The sequence below is a fragment of the Pygoscelis adeliae genome, unplaced genomic scaffold (assembly GCF_000699105.1).
Source record: "Pygoscelis adeliae isolate BGI_AS28 unplaced genomic scaffold, ASM69910v1 Scaffold122, whole genome shotgun sequence".
Classification (NCBI taxonomy): Eukaryota; Metazoa; Chordata; class Aves; order Sphenisciformes; family Spheniscidae; genus Pygoscelis; species Pygoscelis adeliae.
The window spans coordinates 6231902-6252395 of NW_008824358.1; the positions used below are offsets into that span (position 1 = coordinate 6231902).

General features: G+C 36.3%; 1 protein-coding gene across 1 annotated transcript in view; it reads left to right on the top strand.

Annotated features, from left to right (window-relative positions):
* Positions 1 to 20494, top strand: part of PSME4 (proteasome (prosome, macropain) activator subunit 4) — a 62675-nt gene that overhangs the window by 18419 nt on the left and 23762 nt on the right. Inside the window, 14 exon segments of the mRNA XM_009319610.1 lie at positions 294 to 358; positions 455 to 605; positions 2239 to 2337; positions 2749 to 2818; positions 3284 to 3351; positions 3929 to 4144; positions 6187 to 6344; positions 8622 to 8717; positions 17892 to 17947; positions 19063 to 19122; positions 19312 to 19367; positions 19451 to 19549; positions 20048 to 20110; positions 20273 to 20368. Coding sequence (XP_009317885.1) covers positions 294 to 358; positions 455 to 605; positions 2239 to 2337; positions 2749 to 2818; positions 3284 to 3351; positions 3929 to 4144; positions 6187 to 6344; positions 8622 to 8717; positions 17892 to 17947; positions 19063 to 19122; positions 19312 to 19367; positions 19451 to 19549; positions 20048 to 20110; positions 20273 to 20368 — 1353 coding nt within the window.

A 20494-nucleotide genomic window follows, 5' to 3' on the forward strand; every position in this document is an offset into this window, starting at 1 on the left:
GGTAGTAAGGCCAAAGATCATATCTATGGAGGCAGACCTGACTTCACCCTGAGAGGTTATCTGGCTAGGCATCAAGGCCAGGAAATTTGATAAGACAGTGTAAGGAAAATGTAATAATCGTTTCATGTAGTGTACTCGAGACTATTCAAACTTTGATGGGAGATGCACTGTAGTCTATATAATTTAAAAATTGGAAGTGTTTTTGAAGTAGTTAATATAGGAAATAAACTTTACATTATGTTTCCTTAAGAAAAGCCAACCTTTTGTGCTTCTTTTGCATCGGAAAACTGTAGGTGGAAAGAGAATTGTGCTCTGCAACTGCTGAATTTGAGGATTTTGTACTACAGTTTATGGATAGGTAAGTAAGCTAAGGATAGGTGAAAGCTTGGCATGAAGAACTTAATAAAACTTTGAAGTTTCACTTACTAAAACCATACTTATTGTATTTGTGTAGATGTTTTGGACTTATAGAGAGCAGCACACTAGAACAAACCAGAGAGGAGACTGAAACTGAGAAAATGACTCATCTAGAGAGTCTAGTGGAATTAGGTCTGTCTTCTACTTTCAGTACAATCCTTACTCAGTGTTCAAAGGATATCTTTAAGGTATGTAGAACATGGGCTTTCCATCTAACTTTAAGAGGCTTAATTTTCTATTGTGAATGACTGGTGCATTCAGATTCTGCCTTCCTTCATTGTCCTGTTGTGAACTTTCACGTTTAACCGAGGAAAGGGCTGGGGCCGGGGGGAAGTTTAGGACTTCGTGTCAATTTGCTTTATGATTTTATGTACATCAATACAGAGCTCTTAGGTTCTTGATGCTCTCTTAGGAGAAATCATTCTAACAGCTTATTTTATCACTTTATCATTTTAGGCTGTGACTTTTTTCATGTCTTCTGATGGTAATGCTAACCTACCCCATCCCCTGCTTTCCTTTTCTCTCCCTCTCCTTACCACTTTGTCAGCTGGGCAAAAGAAGCTGTTCAAGGAGCCCTGTGGCTAATGGGATCAGAAAATTATCTGCATTAAAATAACTCTGAGGGAGGGGGGCGGAGAATCCATGCTGTTACACGGACAGATTCTTTCCTTGCCGGTTGGGTTAAAACATTTTAATCTGTTTACGTTATATTATTTATATATTTGGAGATGTTAGGTTTTGTACATTTTGAACCATTGCACTGGACACTTCAGTATGATTTTTTGTCCGGAATCTTTTGGTTAATGTAAGCCCTAAGTTAATTCCTTGTTGTCATTAAATATTTAATTTGTATTTTTCCTGATTGTTCATTGTTAAAGTAATTGCATGCAATCTACACTATATCGTTCAGCTTGCCTTGCAAGGTATTGGATGGTAATAAGCTGCTTCAAAATATGTTGGCCACTTAAGTAGTTGACAGTTAATTCCCTATTTATTTGTTAACTAAGGGATGTTCTGGCTTTACATCAATTTCACATGTTGGAAGAGCATAGTTTTCCTTTCAGAGGACTGTGACTTATTCAGGGAAAACTGGTTTTCTGTGTAGTTTCTCAGAAGCACCCCAAGCTTACATTACTCAACAAGATTTATCTGACCTCCTTTCTTCCCCAAGTGAATATTGTAGAAGTGTCTCCAATCTCTAGCTGAAGGCAGTGTCCCATTATGTCACCAGTTAAAGCACTCACTGTGTTGTTTTTAAACTCTTGGGGGTGGGGAACATAGACCTTCCTGTAATTGAATTATATTAATGATAGAGGATGCTCTCATGTATTTTCCAGTTACAAGTGTGTTACTGTAACTGAGTGTTGCAATAAATAAGAACGAAAAAAAGTGGAAATCTGCAAACTGAAACTATTTTGACAAACCTTTTGTCATTGCTACTTCTGTAGCAGCTTTTATTCTTCAGTAGTTGTACAGTTAAACATAGGTGTAACATAGTGTGCAAGTCACGTGTGCTGGTAACATTTAGGATTTTTTCCTGAGCAGTTACTATTCACATAAATTTTTAATCTTTCTATTCTATAATATTGTCAACTTTAATTATGAGAGTCGTTACATTTTACTCAGCTTTCAGCATTCTACAGAACTGCTTTCTTTGTGTCTCTATTCTGATTTTTTTTAAAGTGAATCATGTTGCCAGTCTTCTGTTTTAGAAGAATACAATATTATGTACAGATGCTGCCTTCTGTGTAACGTCAAGCATTTGATGCTACCTAGTTTTAAAAAAAAAAATAACCTCCATCTTCTTGGACTCATTTTTAGGTTGCCTTGGAGAAGGTCTTTAACTTTGCTGTTTCAAATATATTTGAGACGAGAGTTGCTGGTCGAATGGTTGCCGATATGTGCCGAGCTGCAGTAAAAGTGAGAGAAAACACTCTGATTTCACTTGATCTTTAGTTTAAAAAAAAAAAAAACAAAAACAACCAAAACCTAAAGCAAATACTACTACTTTTTCTTATGTAAGATCTTTAATTTTTCTTGTAAATACAGGTGGTTCCTAATATTGTGTTTTCTAAAACTGGATGGTTGCATATAGCAATATTTCAAGAGGTTAATTCACAAGTATTTTTTGTTGCATTTATGTTAAATTTAATATAGGTTTTATTGAATCTTTAAAAATCGTGACATCAAGCTGACTCTAGATTGAATTGGAGTTGAGATACAGTCTACCTTCTTTTCCAATAATATTGTTAGAAGATTTTTATCAATGTGTGCGCCGAGTTCCATAAGGTGTCTTTTTTTAAAATGGGCTATTTATGATGCTGTTTCCAGTGCCGCCCTGAGGAATCCTTGAAGCTGTTTGTACCACATTGCTGCAATGTTATAACTCACCTCACAGTCAGTAAGTTTATAAGATTTCTAATGTTGTTTGCTTCAGTTTGGGTTGACTTTTGTTAAACATAAAAACAATATTTAAAACTTCTGTGTGTTTTCCCAACTTCATTTCAATGATGGAAAATTAATTCTGTCCATTATTTCGTCTAAACAACCGAACCAACAACTACTTATGTGTAATTGCAAGACGGAACTCTATCAAGCTGCAAGAGCATGCTTCTTTAAAATGTGGAAGTTTAAAATGTCTCCAGACATTCCTCTATTCCTCAAAAAGCATACAAGATGTTAAATTAGCTAAAGTAACTTCCAGTTGGACATGGGTGCAGTAGGAGTTGGAAGGTTGCAATAGAAGGGTTGGGAGTAAACTGCTGGGATGCATTTTAAATCATAAATCATCTGATTTATGATTTAGCTTGTTGAGAAAACTTGACTGCAGTGTAGTTACAGCAGTGCTTATCACTTGTTCCTCTAGATGATGATGTATTACATGATGAAGAACTAGATAAGGAGCTACTTTGGAATCTTCAGCTTTTATCAGAGGTATCGCAAAGAATGTTCTCCCCATACATGTGTATTATTGAATCCTGTTTAATGCCCCTGAAAGGAGAAATATTAAAACTTCTGCTGTTAAAACAAAGTAGATGTATGAATGACACTGAATAACTTCTTTTTCTTACCTGATTTTAAATGGGGCATAAGTGACTGCTGTTTGAAGAAAATAAACATATGGTGTGTTTGTTGAAAAAAATTAAAGTATTTAATACAAACAGTTATTGAGGGGTAGAGAGGGAAGAGGGATACATGCAGGGAAAAACGTAAGATGCTTTTATTAAAGATATATCTTTTTAAATGAATCTCAAAACGTGTATGAGTATTGCTAGTAGATTTTGAACGGCATCAAGAAGCAATGTATATCACAGTTCTTACGTGTTACTTAAACTTTTCCAACAGCAGTAGAAGTGGTAGTTCATGTGCAAGTTCAGTCTTGAACTTGAATTCAGTGTGACGTACAGAACGAAACCTGGTACAGGATCGGTTGAGCAGCGTAATCCTCTCTTTAGTCCTCTAGAACAAAATCAGTTATGTTTACCTTTGAAATGTTTGTCTTTCCTATTAGATCACTCGAGTGGATGGAAAGAAGTTGCTACCGTACAGGGAGCAGCTTGGGAAGATACTGCAGCGAACCCTACATTTAACCTGTAAGCAGGGTTACATTCTGTCTTGTAACCTACTGCACCATCTTCTTCGTTCTGCTACACTTATCTACCCCACAGAGTACTGCAGTGTGCCAGGTGGCTTTGACAAGCCTCTTTCTGAATACTTTCCTATCAAGGCAAGGATTTTCATTTATTTAGGATTAGAGGATTTGACTTTCTTTTTTAAAAAAACAATCATACACGATATTATTTGTTTTTATTTGGAGATTTCTGAACATAGGTAGCATCAATGGAAAGTGTAATTGAAAGATGCTTTGGGCTTTGAAACGTATAGCAAATTACAAGTTACTTAATTATATTGATAGCAAAAAATGAATACTGACTTGTTTTGCATAGTTTTATAGCATGGCATATTAGTGTTTTATGATGTGTGTTTTACAGTGATTGCATGACTACAATAAGATAATACAAAGCAAGAGTGCCTGCTCATGTTTCTTAATCTTGTAATATATGATGTGTTTAATCGAGACTCGGCTATCATGAAGTACAGTGGCATAAACAGTTAAGTTTGGAGTTTAGCAGGAGAATTTTGCTGTTCACTTTAACTTAAATATCCAGTCATAGGGAAGCACTGTTGCACTGGGACAAACTTAGTCTTTCATCTGCTTTTGTGGATGAGAGCTGCAGCCTTTCCTTGTTCCTCTTCATATAAATTTGGTTATCAGATATAACAAGTAATGGTGAGTGCATGGAAAAACAAGTACATGCATGCAAAACAGCTGCAAGAAAGGGGATACGGTATTTTACAGGTAGGCGGAATAACAAATGAACAATGATTCTACACCGAGCTTGAGATAAAATGAAAGTGGAAGTGGCAATATTAAAAATTACTGAATTGTCAAAAGTGATATGCTAGTCTGCTGGTAAGACTTTGAGGTCAGTTCATCAGTATTACAGGTGAGCAGTGCAGCAGTTTTCAGCTGGCCTGTTCGAATAGAAAACTGCATTTTGCTGAAAAGTGTTCTTTTACATAACTTTACAACTGCAGATAATCTAGTGCTTGTTACTGAAAGCTAGTACAGTTTTATAAACTGATGGGAACATCTAGTTGGGCCAGATACTAATTTAAAAACAAACAAAAAAATCTTAATTAAATGACCCAACACAAAAATAGAATTATTTTTTTAAATTCCTCGTTTGAATTTGAAAACATTCACAATTACTTTGCTGTTCCATACATCAATGGCTACTTTAGAAAGTGTATATTATATCAACTCTTAATTGCCATCAACAGCTTGAGTTTGTCACTTACGTGCTTCCTACCCCGCCCCAGTGTAAAACTGCAGTTCTGTCACTTTCTCAAGTAATATTCACAGAGGACTAGCCTGCTCTTCCAAGGAAGAGAAGTAATAGCAGGCTACATTGAGTAAGTGTATTACTGTAATTCTCTGTACTTTTTGTCCAGTCAGATCAGTCAGGCATTTTAAGAACAGATGGTGAAGTTTTGAAATATTAAATTACCATGTAAAATTGAACAAAGATGGGAAATGGCAAGTGAAGACTGCAAAGGCCTATCTATTAATTAATATAGTCCTAAGCAAGGACTTCGTGTTTGAATATGGACTAGTAATAAATATTGACCTTTTTCTCTGAGTACTCAAGTGATGTTAATTCTACAGCAGGTCTGAGCTCTTTGTAAGCCAAAATATAAAAAGTTGTCTTTGTTACGGGATGACCTAGCATTGTATGGAAAGTCCAACTTAAAATTTAGCTTTCTTTTTTTATTTTTTAAATGGAAGTACTAAGTTTTCTGATTGTGGTTCAAAACTGAAAAGGAGTATTATTAAATGGGCTAGCTTCTTTGTGTTCTCTATAGGAGTATCAAAAGTCTGAGTTGTACTTAAGAATATTTCTGAATTTGTATCCAGACAAAGGAATAACAAAATTGTACTTGAATTAGACCAGTACAGTCCTTTGCCTTTTAGTCCATTCAGGTATGTGTTATTTTCCAGGTACACGTAGATGTTCTGGTAGTTTTGGGGTTTCTACTTGGTTTTATTGTGTTCTTGGTTTTTTTCCTGGAATTGTCAGAATAACTGCTTTACAGCAGTAGCTAGTTCATGTGTTTGGGTTTTTTAGTAATATTAAATGATAATTTTTTAAAAAAGAATATTTGCTTCATAGTTCGGTTAATATGGGATGTCTTTATTTTCTGTAGGACTGGGGTAAACCAGGTGACCTGTGGAACTTAGACATCCAGTGGCATGTTCCTTCATCTGAGGAAATAAACTTCGCTTTTTATTTGCTGGATACTTTTCTTCAGCCTGAGCTCACCAGACTGGAGCACTATGCAACTGGAAAACTAGAAATGTCCAGGTTAGTGGTGCTACATAATACGGAGAAGGTACATTTATCCACTCGTGTCTGTTTTAAGTAGGTGTTGCCAATCATACTGGCACTATAAAAATTAACGAGTAAAATACTGTAATGTTACACTCTCTTGGATGTTATTCCAAGTATCTTTCCAAGATTTTTAACTCTTAAGATTATTTTTGTTTTTAAAGAGCTATTCTGTTCAAAATAATGTGTTATCCACTTTATGAAATGCACTTCCAAGCTACACGTACTCTTAAGACACTTTATGTTGGTATAAAGACTTTTATGTTCCGGATTTTTTTTAATACATACCACGAACAGAATCGCTCGTTAAAAACAAAAATAATCTTAAGACACTTTATGTTGATATAAAGACTTTTATGTTCCGGATTTTTTTTAATACATACCACATATTATGTTCCCATTTAACTGTAGACAGCAATAAAAAAAGCTCTTCCTCTAGACTCTTACCCTGTACATTGGCACATCCATTTGTGTTCCTAAACTATGAAGTGGAACACAGAACTGATTGGCTTGGAAATCTGTCTCTCTCCACTTCCTTCCTACGAGTGAAAGGTACATAGTGTGTCCCCTGCAAAAAGTGGCAGTGTTGAAACTGAGGAGGCAGAGTCAGTGGCATAACAAATGGTAATGGAGGCAAGAATTGCCCAATCTTGCTAAACTCTGTTAGTGTGAAACCATGGCTTTGCAAGGATAGTTTCCTAAGCACGAGATAATCATGAGTTTAGTGTGTGCTAAAGCATTTGCAAGTATCAAATAGCTGAAGCTGTTTACAAGCATTAAATCTCGAGCATTCTTTATTCCTCGTGTTAAACCTTCACGTCCTTGAAGCTATATATACTCAATTGGTGTTCATAGCATGTGACGTTATACCTCGTGCTGTAAAGTGCAGCCCTACATGAAGCAGGGCATGGTGTATCAGACTCCTAAATATCTTTGTCTGACCAAGTTCCCACTTTATTTTTAATCTGAAAAAGGCAATATATGCTTGACAAATCAATGCCACCAAACTGCAATCAGAAAGTATACTTAGACTAAAAGAAGAAAGGATATGCTTCCTGTTTAAGTCTCTGGTTTATTTGTATGTTTGTTTATTTTGGTTTTTTTTCTCTTTAACACCTTGTATGTAAAGATGTTAATTTATAACAGAATTGGACTTTGATTTGGTCAGGGCTTCACTGTGCTACCTAATAGAAATAAATGGTGGTGATTTGGGAGAATGTAGCCAAGTGTGTGAATTGCAAATTAAATTGGAGGCAAGATAGCAAAGCTGCAAGAGTAGAAAATACCATTAGTTGCTGAGGGAGTCACAGCTGTGAATAGGTGAGATACTGCAATTCAAAGCAATAGCAGGCTCACCTGGTATTTCTGGAGCTTGAATCCTTGTGAAATTTCTTTTTTTTTTTTTTTTGTCCCCCAGTATTCCATGAAGTAATAATTGGAAATGAAACTTTTTTTTTAATGTGTTTAGGAGCTCCAGAATAAGATAAAATGAAAAATTCTAACGGCCGTTGTTGAACAGATCTATTTAGAGAGTTGATAAGTAATGCATGAGTAGGAAGAGCTCTTTGGTTAGGGAACCTCTTAAGAGGGCTGAAAGGGTTATTTTACGAATCGGAGCTGCTTACCACAAAGATGAGAACAAAGGGCAAAATTTGTAACTGTATACCTAATGCTACTACTTTAGATGAGACAGCTTTAAAAAAAATTCCTTAATTCTCTAAAGTAACACAGAAAAAGGTAAGTTGTTCACGTTGTTGCATTATAATTTATCTTCAGACTAATATATTCACTCATAAAGAAGGAATTCCCTCATCCTACTCATGGTGGGAAGGACTTTTCTTGGCCTTGGGGTGGAGAGTTATTTCATGGGTTTTATTACATTTAGATAAAATTTATATACCAAATTTATTAAATTTAGATAAAATTCTTCAGAACAATTTTTTGGGGTTAAGCTGTCTGTTTTGAGATTAGTTTGTCTCATTATAGTGACATTTCCTTCACTGTTTCAGAATGTAAAATCTCCAAAAATCTTCAAAACAAGTTTTTTGGAAAACAAAGTGGAATGTTGGAGTTCTGTAATAGAAGTAGGTTGGATCAAAATATGATTGATTTCTGTAGTGCTCCCTCTTGTGTTTAGAAGTGATATAGCTAAAGAAAAGGGCTTTTATAAAACTTCACCCAAAAGTACAGTTTTTGTTTGTATGTTTTCAAGCATTTAACAGATAAGTAATTGCGTTTTCCTCTTTGTTTAAGAGATGATGTGCAGCAGTGTCTTGCTATAGTGCATAACTGCTTGATTGGTTCTGGGAACGTTCTGCCTCCTCTAAAAGGAGAAAGGGTGGCTCATCTGTAAGTAAAATTTATTTTTATATCACAAACATTCTTAGCAGTTATATTCATACTGTTTTTTAGTGCTTATTGCTATTATCACACAACTGCTTCTAGTGGGTATTTTTAAGGAACTCATACTAGTATAAAGATACAGAAATTTGAAATAGTGACTTACAGAAACACTTGAGTACTTAAAACATGAGAGAATAAGTGCTTTTTTTCATCCAAGACTCTGAAAATGTTTAAAAAAGAATTGCTGATGCTACTTTATGTAAAGGAAATGGAAGCTAAGCATTTGCTCATGTGTTTCCCCTCCTCTAAAAGAAGCTTTCAAACCATGGTGCACTGCTATCTTACTAACGATCTGTCACCCTAAATGAGTACAATCATAAACATTCTGAACTTAACTCCTTGCCGGCTGTCTTCTCGTATTAAAATAGGAAATAAGTCCCGTTTGAATGCTCAAACCCCTGTGAATAATGTCACAGCAGAACCTGGCTACTGGTGCCAGCATACAGTAGAACTCTAGCAACTCAGACTACTTTAGAATAGACAGGATTGCTGCTTTAGCTTTGACTTTTTTGAGAAAGTATGTTGTAATATTAACATTAGAGGCAATTACAAGTTTGATCTCAGTATTCCTGTTGTTATACATCGTGTTTAAAATATGGAGGGTTTCAATTAAGCTTGTGACCGCGGTCTGTGTTTGGTGACTATAAAGTTGTTGCTGAGATTTTTTTTGCCCAAGTGCCAGGTACTAAAAGTGCCAAGGAGCATTGATACAATCTCAAACGCATTACTTCAGGTGCCTAGCTGCTGTGAGCTTCTTGTACAGTGGGAGAGGCTCCTCTTGAGTGTATGGCGGAACATTTAAGCTGGAGAGCTTTGTAGAGGCCATCTTCTGCCATCAACTGTGTAAGAAATTTGGGGAAGTAATCTTTTAGTTGAAGAGGCAGTGCAGGGCATTCAGGCTGATTATGACTATCTTCTAAAATATGGACTCCAGCACCTCTCAGGAGGCGTTGACTGTTCCTGTACCAGCAATGTGCTGCTGGTCCATATTGGGAAAATGTGGGAGCGTGTTAGCATTGCTTCTTGATTCAGTCTGAATCCCACCCTGGCATCTGTTAGGCAGCAAGCACTAGACGCTTGCAGTTCATACGGCTCGCACATTCAAGGACAGAGTTTCTGGTGTAGGTCCTTCAAGAAGAAGGGTTTTTTGTTCTTGGATGCCTTGAATTTCAAAATACAAGGCTATCTTGGCCCAAAAAGTCTTTAACACCACCACCACAAAAAAAATCTGTTGTAGCTACAGTAACCTATTAATCAAGGAAGAAACACCTGTGTAAGGGTAAGCAGTTTTGTACCCTTGTCTAGGCTATCCGATTGTCAGTAACCGAAGCTTCGTTTGGTAGAACAACGAACCTCGCCACCTGTGGAGAAGAGTGAATTGCAGCTGTCATTAGAATGTGTTCATGCAGACTGTCTCTGGCTTGCTTTTGGTGTGGGGTGTTTAGAATCATCTTTTTATATTGTTGGGCAAGGTCTGTAAATTCGTAATGTACAGATTAGGACATTAGCCTATAGTCAACTCCTAAATTACTTGTATACTTAGGAAGATTTGCTTCATTCTATTAGTTATCTGTGCTGCCGTATTAAGTATATACAATTTACATGAGAACATGCTGAAATCAATTTGTTACTAAAGAAATCAAAATCAGATTTTTCTCACATAATCTGAATTTTGGAACTCAATAGTTTATTCTACTAAACATCTGCAGAGATTCAGAGCCCACCATAATCTGGTTTTGGACAGACTTTACGCATATCGATGAAACATCTTACACCCACTGTGAGCAGGTCTTACATCCAAACGTTTTACATTTACATTAAGGCTTTTCAAAAACACAGTTAAAGCAATTTATCTTTTCAGTGACTTTACACAGGACTCTGGAATTTGCCTGCTGAAGTTGAACGAATTTTAAGTAAGCTTTAGTTCTCATTCATTGTATAATTTGAATTATCACAAATGGAACATGGATTTTTAATGAAGGAGACAAGCTGAGGGAAGTAGAGTGAGTTTGTGCACAGTGGATTGTACTTTGGCCTAGTAAGGTGGACAAAATACTTAAGGAGATCCTGTTGCGCTTCATATCAATTAAATGTTACATCCCTGTCAGTTTATTCAACTTGCTTAGCAAGAACAGTTACAAAGGTCAATATCAATTTAGCATCTTGAGAGATGAGGCTGAGTTGGTCCATCCAGGACAGATGGTGTTGATTCTAGCGATGCTTCTTCTGAAATGTATATTCTGTTTTAGTAGGTTACTGTATGTAAGCAAGGGTCACAGAAGGGAAATGTACCGAGAAGGAAGATATCCTCTCCACTACCTTATTCCCTCCTCTTCCTTCCCCAAGAAATAACTGGAATATTTTGTAATGAGGGAGATATCTTTTGGTTTAAAAAGCAATATTAAACAGGTTCCTGTGAATACTGTTCTCTATCCCATATGTCCATAAAATTATATCCAGTTTGAATGTAGGAGGTGTCTTTTGATGAACTTGCTATTAAAACAGAAAAAAAAGTTTGCTTTTAATTGTTACTGTGTCGTGAGTTCCTGGGATTTTTTTTGTAAGATACCGGTTCACATTCCCAAGCCTGTTCCCTTTATATATAGTGAGAATGCACATAAAGCACTCAAATCCGAAACCGAAGGGCTGTTATTGGAAGTGACTAAGTCAGTTACCCAGAATGCCCTTATTTTAAGTATTGTGTATTTAGAGTTAGTACTTACCACTAGCGGTGGTGATATTCACTGTCCTAATGTGGCAGTATAGGAGTATTTTTGAATGTAGGTATTGGTAAATGGCTTGATACATTTAAGATGAAAAAAATTCTACATGTATACTTCTAAAACAAACCGGCACGGGAGATTTCTTGTCGGATACCTCCTGTGCTACTTAACTCCAATGAACCAAAACTGATCGTGTACCATGTAGTATAGCATTGTTATTTGTGCAGGCTGTAAAGTAGAGCTGAGTAGGTGTAACTGCTAGGTTTTCCTTCATCTTGATGCTTAAGGATACCTGAAGGTTCTTGCCGAGAAAGACAGATGATGAGTATTTGTTCCTTTATAATCTTCTAGCCTGCTCGCTGAATGAAAGGAAAGTCACATATATGGGGGAGAGCTTGGAGCTATGTAATTTGAACCTTAGCAAAAGAAATATGTGGGTAGAATGAACTTCAAAACTTCGTGTGTAGTGGGATGATGAACTAGATACGATAGTTCAATGAGTTCTGTGAACTCTTATCTGCCTGCAGGCTGCTCCTGTCACCAAGATGCTTTTTCCCTGAACATACGGGATTTATTTCTCTGTTTGACAACTGAAAGCTACCCAGATATTTGCAGACCTTGTTTTTGGGTTCTGTTTGCAATCTTGCTTGGGTGACAGGCAGGGGAAGGCAGTGGCAGGACTAAGGGAGAAAGGCTGCTCTCTCCATTAGGAGCAGGCTGTAACAGCATGAGACCACTGTACCTGATTTGATCGTTAAGTCACTCAGTCATAACAGCGACTAGTACAAAGCAAGATGACTGAGGAAGTAGGTTTTTTTCCTTAAGTAATAGGGAAAACTAATTATGAAAATTATATATTGACTGTATGTCACAGATGTCACAAGCTGGCCAAATGCTTATTTCATTATTGGTTGTCATAATTGACTTGTGGTGTTGCATAAAATTCCCATGAATGCAGATGCGAGGTTTGGGCTTTTTTGGATGGATGAATTTATATCACAGTATTACATAAATGTGGTAGTGTTCTAGAAGGATGAGAATATAACAAAAGTTATGAGCACTGTTTTGGGAGAAGAGAGTGAGTGAATCTGGATTCGAGTTCTAAACCCTTCTGTTTTAAAATAAATTGCAGAGATGGATGCATGAGACTGCTTTCTGCTAACATGGTAACTTTTTGCTGCTTGGTGTTTCGTTGTTGCTATAATTCTTTTGAAGTTACTTCTACAGTAGGAAAACCGAGCTGTTGCAAATATAAGGCCTGTCCACTAGTGTGGAGACTACTACATTTTACTGTAGTAGTACTTTTAACCCAGGATTCTCTTTTGTTTTATTATAGGCGGTCTATTACAATTCATCAACATCATTTTATGGAAATCACTTACAGAAACTTTTCATCTTGAAAAGTTTTGTGGGAAGTCACTTGGTCCATTTCTATGGACTTTTACAGGTTTTTTTTGTTCCTCAGTGTCAAACACCTGAGACACCCAATAATTTCAAAATGTCTTTCTTCATTTCTCCTTGTTAAGAATAGTCTGTCTTGCGTCTCGGCTGTTTGTGTTTATTTTATTTGTTAGCTATTGAAAATAGATTTGCTTCTGGAATAGTTAATATATAAAGTTTTTCTGTTGGTTTCTTCTTTTTTTTTTTTAATTCTATTTATTGTTTGATAAAGCTGAAACCGAATAGAATTCCCCAGCGCTGGTCTGGTATGTTCTTCTTGTTAGACAGAATCAAATCGTGCCCTTATTTTCATGGCTTAGTAAATACTGGTTAGAGTAAAGGTTTCAAAACTTCAGTTTATCTACAAGTGTGTACGTTGGCATGAGCCTTCTTGACTCCTCTCTCAGTCTAGGTATAACGTTTTCATGTTGATTCATTAGTTTCTCTTACTTCTTTTTTTATCTTTTGATGACTGGTAGTCTCCGAACCGAAAAGTAATATATTTAGTACAGAAAACACATTGTTAAATTGACTGACGCTTGACTTGAGTATGCTCAATATACCCAAAAGTAGACACCGGGGGGGTGTGTACATACACGTGTGTGTATATACACGCTCAGTATACACATCAGCACAGCTGTTGTGATGTTCTTCAAGAGTGACTTCCTTGTTTAGTGAACTTGAGCACAAAAAGTTTCGGCTTCATAATGCTCCAACTTTTTTCTGAGACCAAGCAGTTCTTACATGTAGTTGTGTGATTTTTATTTTTTTTCTCTTCCCAATTTTCAGAGCAAAATTCCCATGTGTGTTTTACGTGAATGATGTAAATAATTTATATCCTTCTGAAAATCCCATCATAGCTTAATTAAAAAATAGCTCATGCTATTTTAAATGCTTAGTGTTACTGTGAATGTTCCATACATGAGCAGGTGTTTAGGGAGATGATAGGCAATTCCGTAGAGAGGAAATTTGTGCACAATCCATGCACAAATAAACTGCATAATTGAAACTTGTCAGAATTGAAAAGAATAGTTAAATTTCAGTAAGAAATAGAACTTTAACAAATGTCACTTGGTGTTGACTTTATTTTTTATCCTGTAAGTAGCAAGGAATTTAAACTTCTTTTTTTTGGAGGATGAATGAATTCTCTTCTGAAGTGCCATGCATAACAAACTAATAGAAAACTATTTCATAACTCAATAGTGTGTATTTATGTTATTATTCCACATGGCGTTCTTCATCTTTAGTAGAGATGCCACGGATTTCAGGTGTGTTCTGTGAATTACTTTTTTAATGCAAAATGGATAGTTACAAGGGGAAAGGAAAAAAGGAGTTGAGGAGGCTGCCAGAGGTTGAGGAGCAATCCCTTATGACAGCAGTAGTTTTTTGTGGCTGAATTAAGGTGTTCAAAGCCAGAGAGTCAGAGCTGTGGTGAATTATGCTGACATAGTTGGGGAAAAATGAATACACAGTTTTTTCTGCACCTGCAGAAACACGAGGTAATGGTTGCTCTGCCACGTGAGATGTGTGCAGGTATAGATAATGCTTCCGCGCACACAGTCTACCCTTTTTCTTAAGGGGCCACTGTAATTGTGGGTAATATCAATCTCCTTTTGTTACAATGCCTCTAATGGTGTGCAAATAAAGATTATTTCAAATGCAGAGAGTATAAAGCTCTCTAAGGTCGAGAAACCTTTCGCTGATGTTCAGTTGAGTTCTGCTTCGCTTCCCTTCCTTGCAGCCTGCTTATTAACGATGTAATGCTAAGCAGCTGATTTAGGGAAGCAAAAACAGGGTTACTCAGAGAGCATCCATTTTTTGTCTGCCTCTTAAATACAGCTCGGTTAGTTAGGATTCAGTATTGCTCTACTCTTGCTACAGACATTGGTAGGAGCTTTCTTAATGTCCTTTCACTGAAGGTGTTCCGACTACAGGTCAAGGATAAGACCACTTCTTTTAAATGTGCAAGGATGTGATACCGTATGCTGAGGGGCAGGGCTAGCTAACCTCTCTTGGCATCTCCAGGAAACTTCCCAGCTCTGCTGGGGGAGCTGCACACAGAAAAGGAAACAGTTACTCCTCCACGGTGAGTAACCCTGTTTTCTCCTTGTTCACCTTCCGACTGTTGTCTCTTAATCTCTTATGTCAAAATAGGTTGATGCAGCCCTTGATCTAGTCCTTAACATGGCACGGGGGGTTTTTGCAGTTAGAAAAATTTCCTCTGCAATTGGTTCAGTGGAGTGATGCTAAAAGTTACTTGTTTCTGAAAAGGGGTATCTGATTGCTGAATTGTACTTATATGCTGCGGAATATGTACACAGAGACTTGAATAAAGTGCTCTGTAGAATGTCTGGAAGCCGAAAAACATAGTGCATCAATTTTTCTCAAAGATGCTTTAGTTTTTGTACTGTGGCAAAGAAGGGAATGAATTCTTCAAAGTTCTGTTTAATTGGGATTTCTGTTCCAGCTATAATTTTGGATACTCTTTGTTCCTAAGTTTTCTTGGCAATTTGTGTTGAAAACTGTTGATACAGAATGAAGCACAGTATTATTTATACATTGCATGAAGCATTGTTGTGAGAGTCTTGCTATCAGTATTGGCTAAAGTTAAGAAAAACATTTCATGCCTCTTCCTTTTGTGTGTCCAAAGTAAAACACTTAGTTTTCTCTGGCTCAGTGGCTGACACTTAAAATGCTGAGTATTACTAGCATGGATCTTAGTTTGTGGGCTGGCTATAAAACTTGGGTGCATTTTGAACATAATATTTTCATCCTATTATTAACCTTGTTGAAATAAATGGTTTTGCCTGTGAAGTAATGTCATGGTGACTGTAAGGACTATACCAGGCTAGTTCTTGATTACTGGATGCTACGTGTTGAGTTGTTATTCATGGTTTGCTCAGGAGCCTGAAGTGTAGAGAGAGCTTGGAGTGTTGTTTTTTCTTTGTTTTAAATATTAGAGATTTGGTTCGGAACTTGGCTAGCTGGCAAAGAACAGTTGAATGCATTTTGCTGGGAGTGGGAAAGAAGTGCAAAGATTTGTAATCTTTCTGTAGATTACCTGAGGAAAACTGGGAAATTGCACTTTAATTTTCCTTGCCTCATAGGTAGGAAAGCTTATGTGAACTTAATTTGTGTATTTCTATCAGGGGAACCATTTAAGGGTAAAAATACATTAAAGTACTGTAGAAAAAAGTGACGGCTATGAGCTCATTTTACATATCAACATATCCAGCATACTGTACTAAAAAAAAAAAAGTAATTGCTTAATGTCTAGCTGCCTGAGATTGTTAGATTTATCTGTTACCTTCTTTTAAGAAGTAATAGTATTTGGGTTGGGAAGGTTCACTTTTTTCCCCCAGGTGTTAATTGCAGAAATATTCCCTCTCTGTATCTTCCCAACTGGAAAGATGTGATCTTGGAGAAATACATAGCAAACGCTTTCAAAGTCCATCATTCTAAAAGAGCAAGTGTGTGAGACTGTAAAAACTTTGTTTGTTTATTTATTCTGGACCAAAGTACTGGATTGATGTTGGATATTTTGGAAATTGTATTAGTGGCCAAGTTGTACCTTAAGCACCTATGCCAGTGCTGAGTTTGGGGGGAAAAAAAGTGGGAAGACTTTTGGAATGGCTTATTTTCAAGTTAACCTAGCGCTACCAGAAATACAACGAGGAAAATGAAATTAAGACTTCACTTCTTGATGTCTAAATCAGTTAAGAAAAAGACATTTCAGTTTGACTTTTGTTGGTGCAGATGTGACTGCTACAAGGGTTGTGAAGTCAGTTTACCTAATTTTTGGTTGCAAGGTTTTTTTTCTTCATCTAATCAGCATAATAATTGTAGTGCTCATGTTTTAATGTGTTCACTTTTACAGGAGAAACATGACCATTATTTCTGGTTCTGACAGATAGAAGTTTGCCATTGCCTGAAATCTGAAAGTTTATTTTAGTATCTTGTAGCGCATGCTCAGATATAGAATCTATAGTTTTCTGATGTGTTATTTAGCATTTGTAATAGGACTAGATTCACATTGCTTCACTTAGCTTTGTTTGTTCTGATTATACTGTCAATGCAGTTTTATGTGAAGATTATTTTTATGGGGATTACTTGCCGATACTATTTGTTTAATATAATACACTGGTGTATTTTGTCCTTGACAGCTTGAATTTGTCTACCTTAATGTTTTAGGGGGTGAGATTGTAGGTTTAAAAAAAACAAAAAAAACCCCAAAAACATACAACCAAAACAAAACAAAAAACCCCAAGTGTATGTTCTTATGTCTTTTAAATTCATTGGAATGTGATATCTGAGTCTGTATTTTTTTGCATGGTTACATAAAAGCAAATCCACAAAGACTTAAGAATTCACTTTTAAAAAAATATTTTGGATAGATCAGTTTGACCCAAATCCTGGAAGAAGCATGGCTTTATTTTTTGGTGTGGTTATTAATAGTGAACTTCATGTAGCAATAAGTAGGACTTCTGTAGGTAATGGTTACATCTCTTTACTTTATAAAGAAAGGACTAAAGTCAGAAAAGCTTCATCAGCTTAACTTACCAGGAAAGGATTCTGCCTCAGCAGTCAAATTCACCTGTCCTTCCTAGACTAAGATGACTAGGAGCCACACTTGTTTTGATGAGTGTGTTCATAAGTTTGACAATGAGACCAAACCTCTGGCTATTTAACAGAACTGATGAGGTTCTGTTAAATGAGAAATCAAGATTCTGGGTTCAAGATGGTGTCCTTATGGTGTGCTTGTCTCTGACATACAATCTGACCCATGGGTATGGTTGGCTTACGAATATTAGAACTGAGGCCTACTGTAAGTAAATCCAAACATCTTTGGCGCTATTGGCATGAAATTTGCCTTGTTAAAATGAATTAAATGTCAATGAAATTCACGTAGTCAACGATTTCCATAATGTGTAGTAATACTTGGTTTGTTTTCATGCAGGGTCCCAAGTCTGGTGTCTTTGGAAGAGACAAAACTCTACACTGGTGTTGAATATGGTAAGTAAATCCTAATTCTGTTCAGACAGGTTGTAAGTGTTGTTTTTGTTCTTTTTTTTGGCTGTAAAAACAGTAGGTTCTTTGAGACAGTAATTTTGATTCTTCTCTTCATATTAAATGGGCTTTTTTGGCCAACACAGAAGTTCTTGTGTACTCACCATTTCATCTTCAGCGATGGTATACAAGATACAGATCTGCTGCGGTAATATGGCTGGGAATGGGAGCTCAGGTCCAACCCCCAGGTCAGAATGGTTGGGCCCATGTACTTCCACACAGATGAGAGGTGCAGGAGGCAACACCCATCACCCAAGGACTGCACTTGAGAGGCAGAAGGAATCAAAGCATAACCTACTAAAGGCTGTTACAGCTCCATTAGAAGAAAACTGCATTTTTCAAGCTTTGTGTGTATTCTTCACCATCTTCCAAGTGAAGATAGGCTATTTAAATAAGGAACTGAGGCACACGGTAACTGCTTATCGGACTATTAAATGGTTTTAGGTGCTTTAATACTTTGAAAATCTGGTCCATTAGCTTGCAAGTGGTGAGTTTGTAGCCATATAACATGTAATAGAGAATGGGCATTTATTTAGTGGTCTTTTGCAGCAATTAAGATTTTTCTGGTTTAAAACTGTCCAAGGAGACTGCTTGTATCGTTGATCCTTCTTTCTTCTGCATTTTTTGTTGTTTAGATTGGGAATGTCTGTTCACTACATGTCCCCCTCCGTGTATTGAAGGGGAGTAAGTCCCCGGTCTTTTACTGGCTTGATCACCTGATACATAAAATCTGTATTTTATTGACTTTCTCTTTTACCCTACTTAATCTGTTACTCAATTTTCATATGCTAAATAATCTGCCTCAATCCGTGGTTAGAAATGAAGCCTGTCAAGGCAGATAAAGGAGGTTATGTACCTATAAAAACTGTACTGTTGGCTTGATAAACAAAAGAAGGCTCTATGAGAGTGGTGTCCTTAGATATAACAAGATGGTTCTTTTTATAATAGTCCATGCTGCCATTTCTGAATAGTCTGCTCTGGCTTTCCACTGGTTTACTTATCTACAAATTGCTTTTTATGCTATTGTATGTATAAAGAGAAAATGTTTAATTTTTTTGTAGATCTGTCAAGAAGAGAGAATTACCGAGAAACAATAGCAAGGGTTACAAGGAAATTGCTGCGTAAGTTTAACTGCTCCTTTATCTAAAAAGTACTGTGTTGTGCTTTTAAGTATGATTTTATAGATGAGAAACTTGTTTTGTTTACTTTGCCTATAATTCTTAAATTTAAGCTTTGTAGAAATAAAATTATTGTTAATTTTTAAAGCTCTTTTCCTGTCTGATAATAAACTATTTTTCTTCCAATTGCAGGCTATATACTTGATAATTCAGAAGATGATACCAAGTCTTTATTTCTAATAATAAAGGTATACCTATAATTTGTAATACTTAAGACAAGATTACTTGTTTTGCAAAATAATCACTCTCTGTCATCTTTTTCTTTCTACAGATTATTAGTGATGTTTTACAGTTCCAAGGGTCTCACAAGCATGAGTTTGATTCACGATGGAAAAGCTTTAATCTAGTGAAAAAATCAATGGAGAACAGGGTCAGTGTTTTTTCTCTGTAAAGCTTAGGCGAGGGATGGAAATAGTTCTAATGTTCAGAAGGACTTTTTTCATATTTTCGTTACTGTCCTAATCAGTTTTCATAATTTTGAAATCTAATTCCTCGATAAGAATATTGTTTTGCAGTGCTTTTGTACCTTTATTTGGAAATCTTACGAGTAAATAGCTTAGCGTTTCTGAATTGTAGTAACCCTCAGTTTGCTTATATCCTTGGACCAAAGTCTGAGATTTGGCATGATGCTCCATTCTGGTCCTTGTTAACTGAGAAATTTCTGTGACCAGAGCTTCCTTTTGCTTACAGAGTAATAGGCAAATAAAAAAACTTTACCAGGGCAAAAAAATCAAGGTTGTCTGCCAAGAAGAATTTCTACATTAAATTTGCCTGTTTCTAGAAGAAAAAGAGTATATGGGGAATTCAGTCAGTGCGAATTGCTGGTATGAATACTGAAATCTAAACCCAAGTATGTATTTGTTTACAGCTGCAAGGAAAGAAACAGCATATCAGAGCTTTGCTGATAGACAGAGTTATGTTGCAGCATGAGGTAATACTTTCACTTAACTCTTCACTCACTACCTTACTTGAAAAGCTGATTTGTTATGTTGTCATTTAGTGAAAGATGCAATAATCCTGGACTAGTGTTTCTGTTACATGTGCGAAATGTAAAAACAACCTGTCCTTTATTTGTGTTTTCTATGCAATTTAGCTGAGAACACTAACGATGGAAGGCTGTGAATATAAAACTTCCCACCAGGAGATGATCAGAGATCTTTTGTGTTTGTCCACAAGTTCATATGGTCAGGTAAGGAACAACCCCTTTTAAATTGAAATATATGGAGTTTTTTGTTGATCTCTTCAAGTTATGTTTTCACGATCTTTGCTTTTCATTTTATTTCCATGGCAACATGAAATACTTATTTCCTTTGCA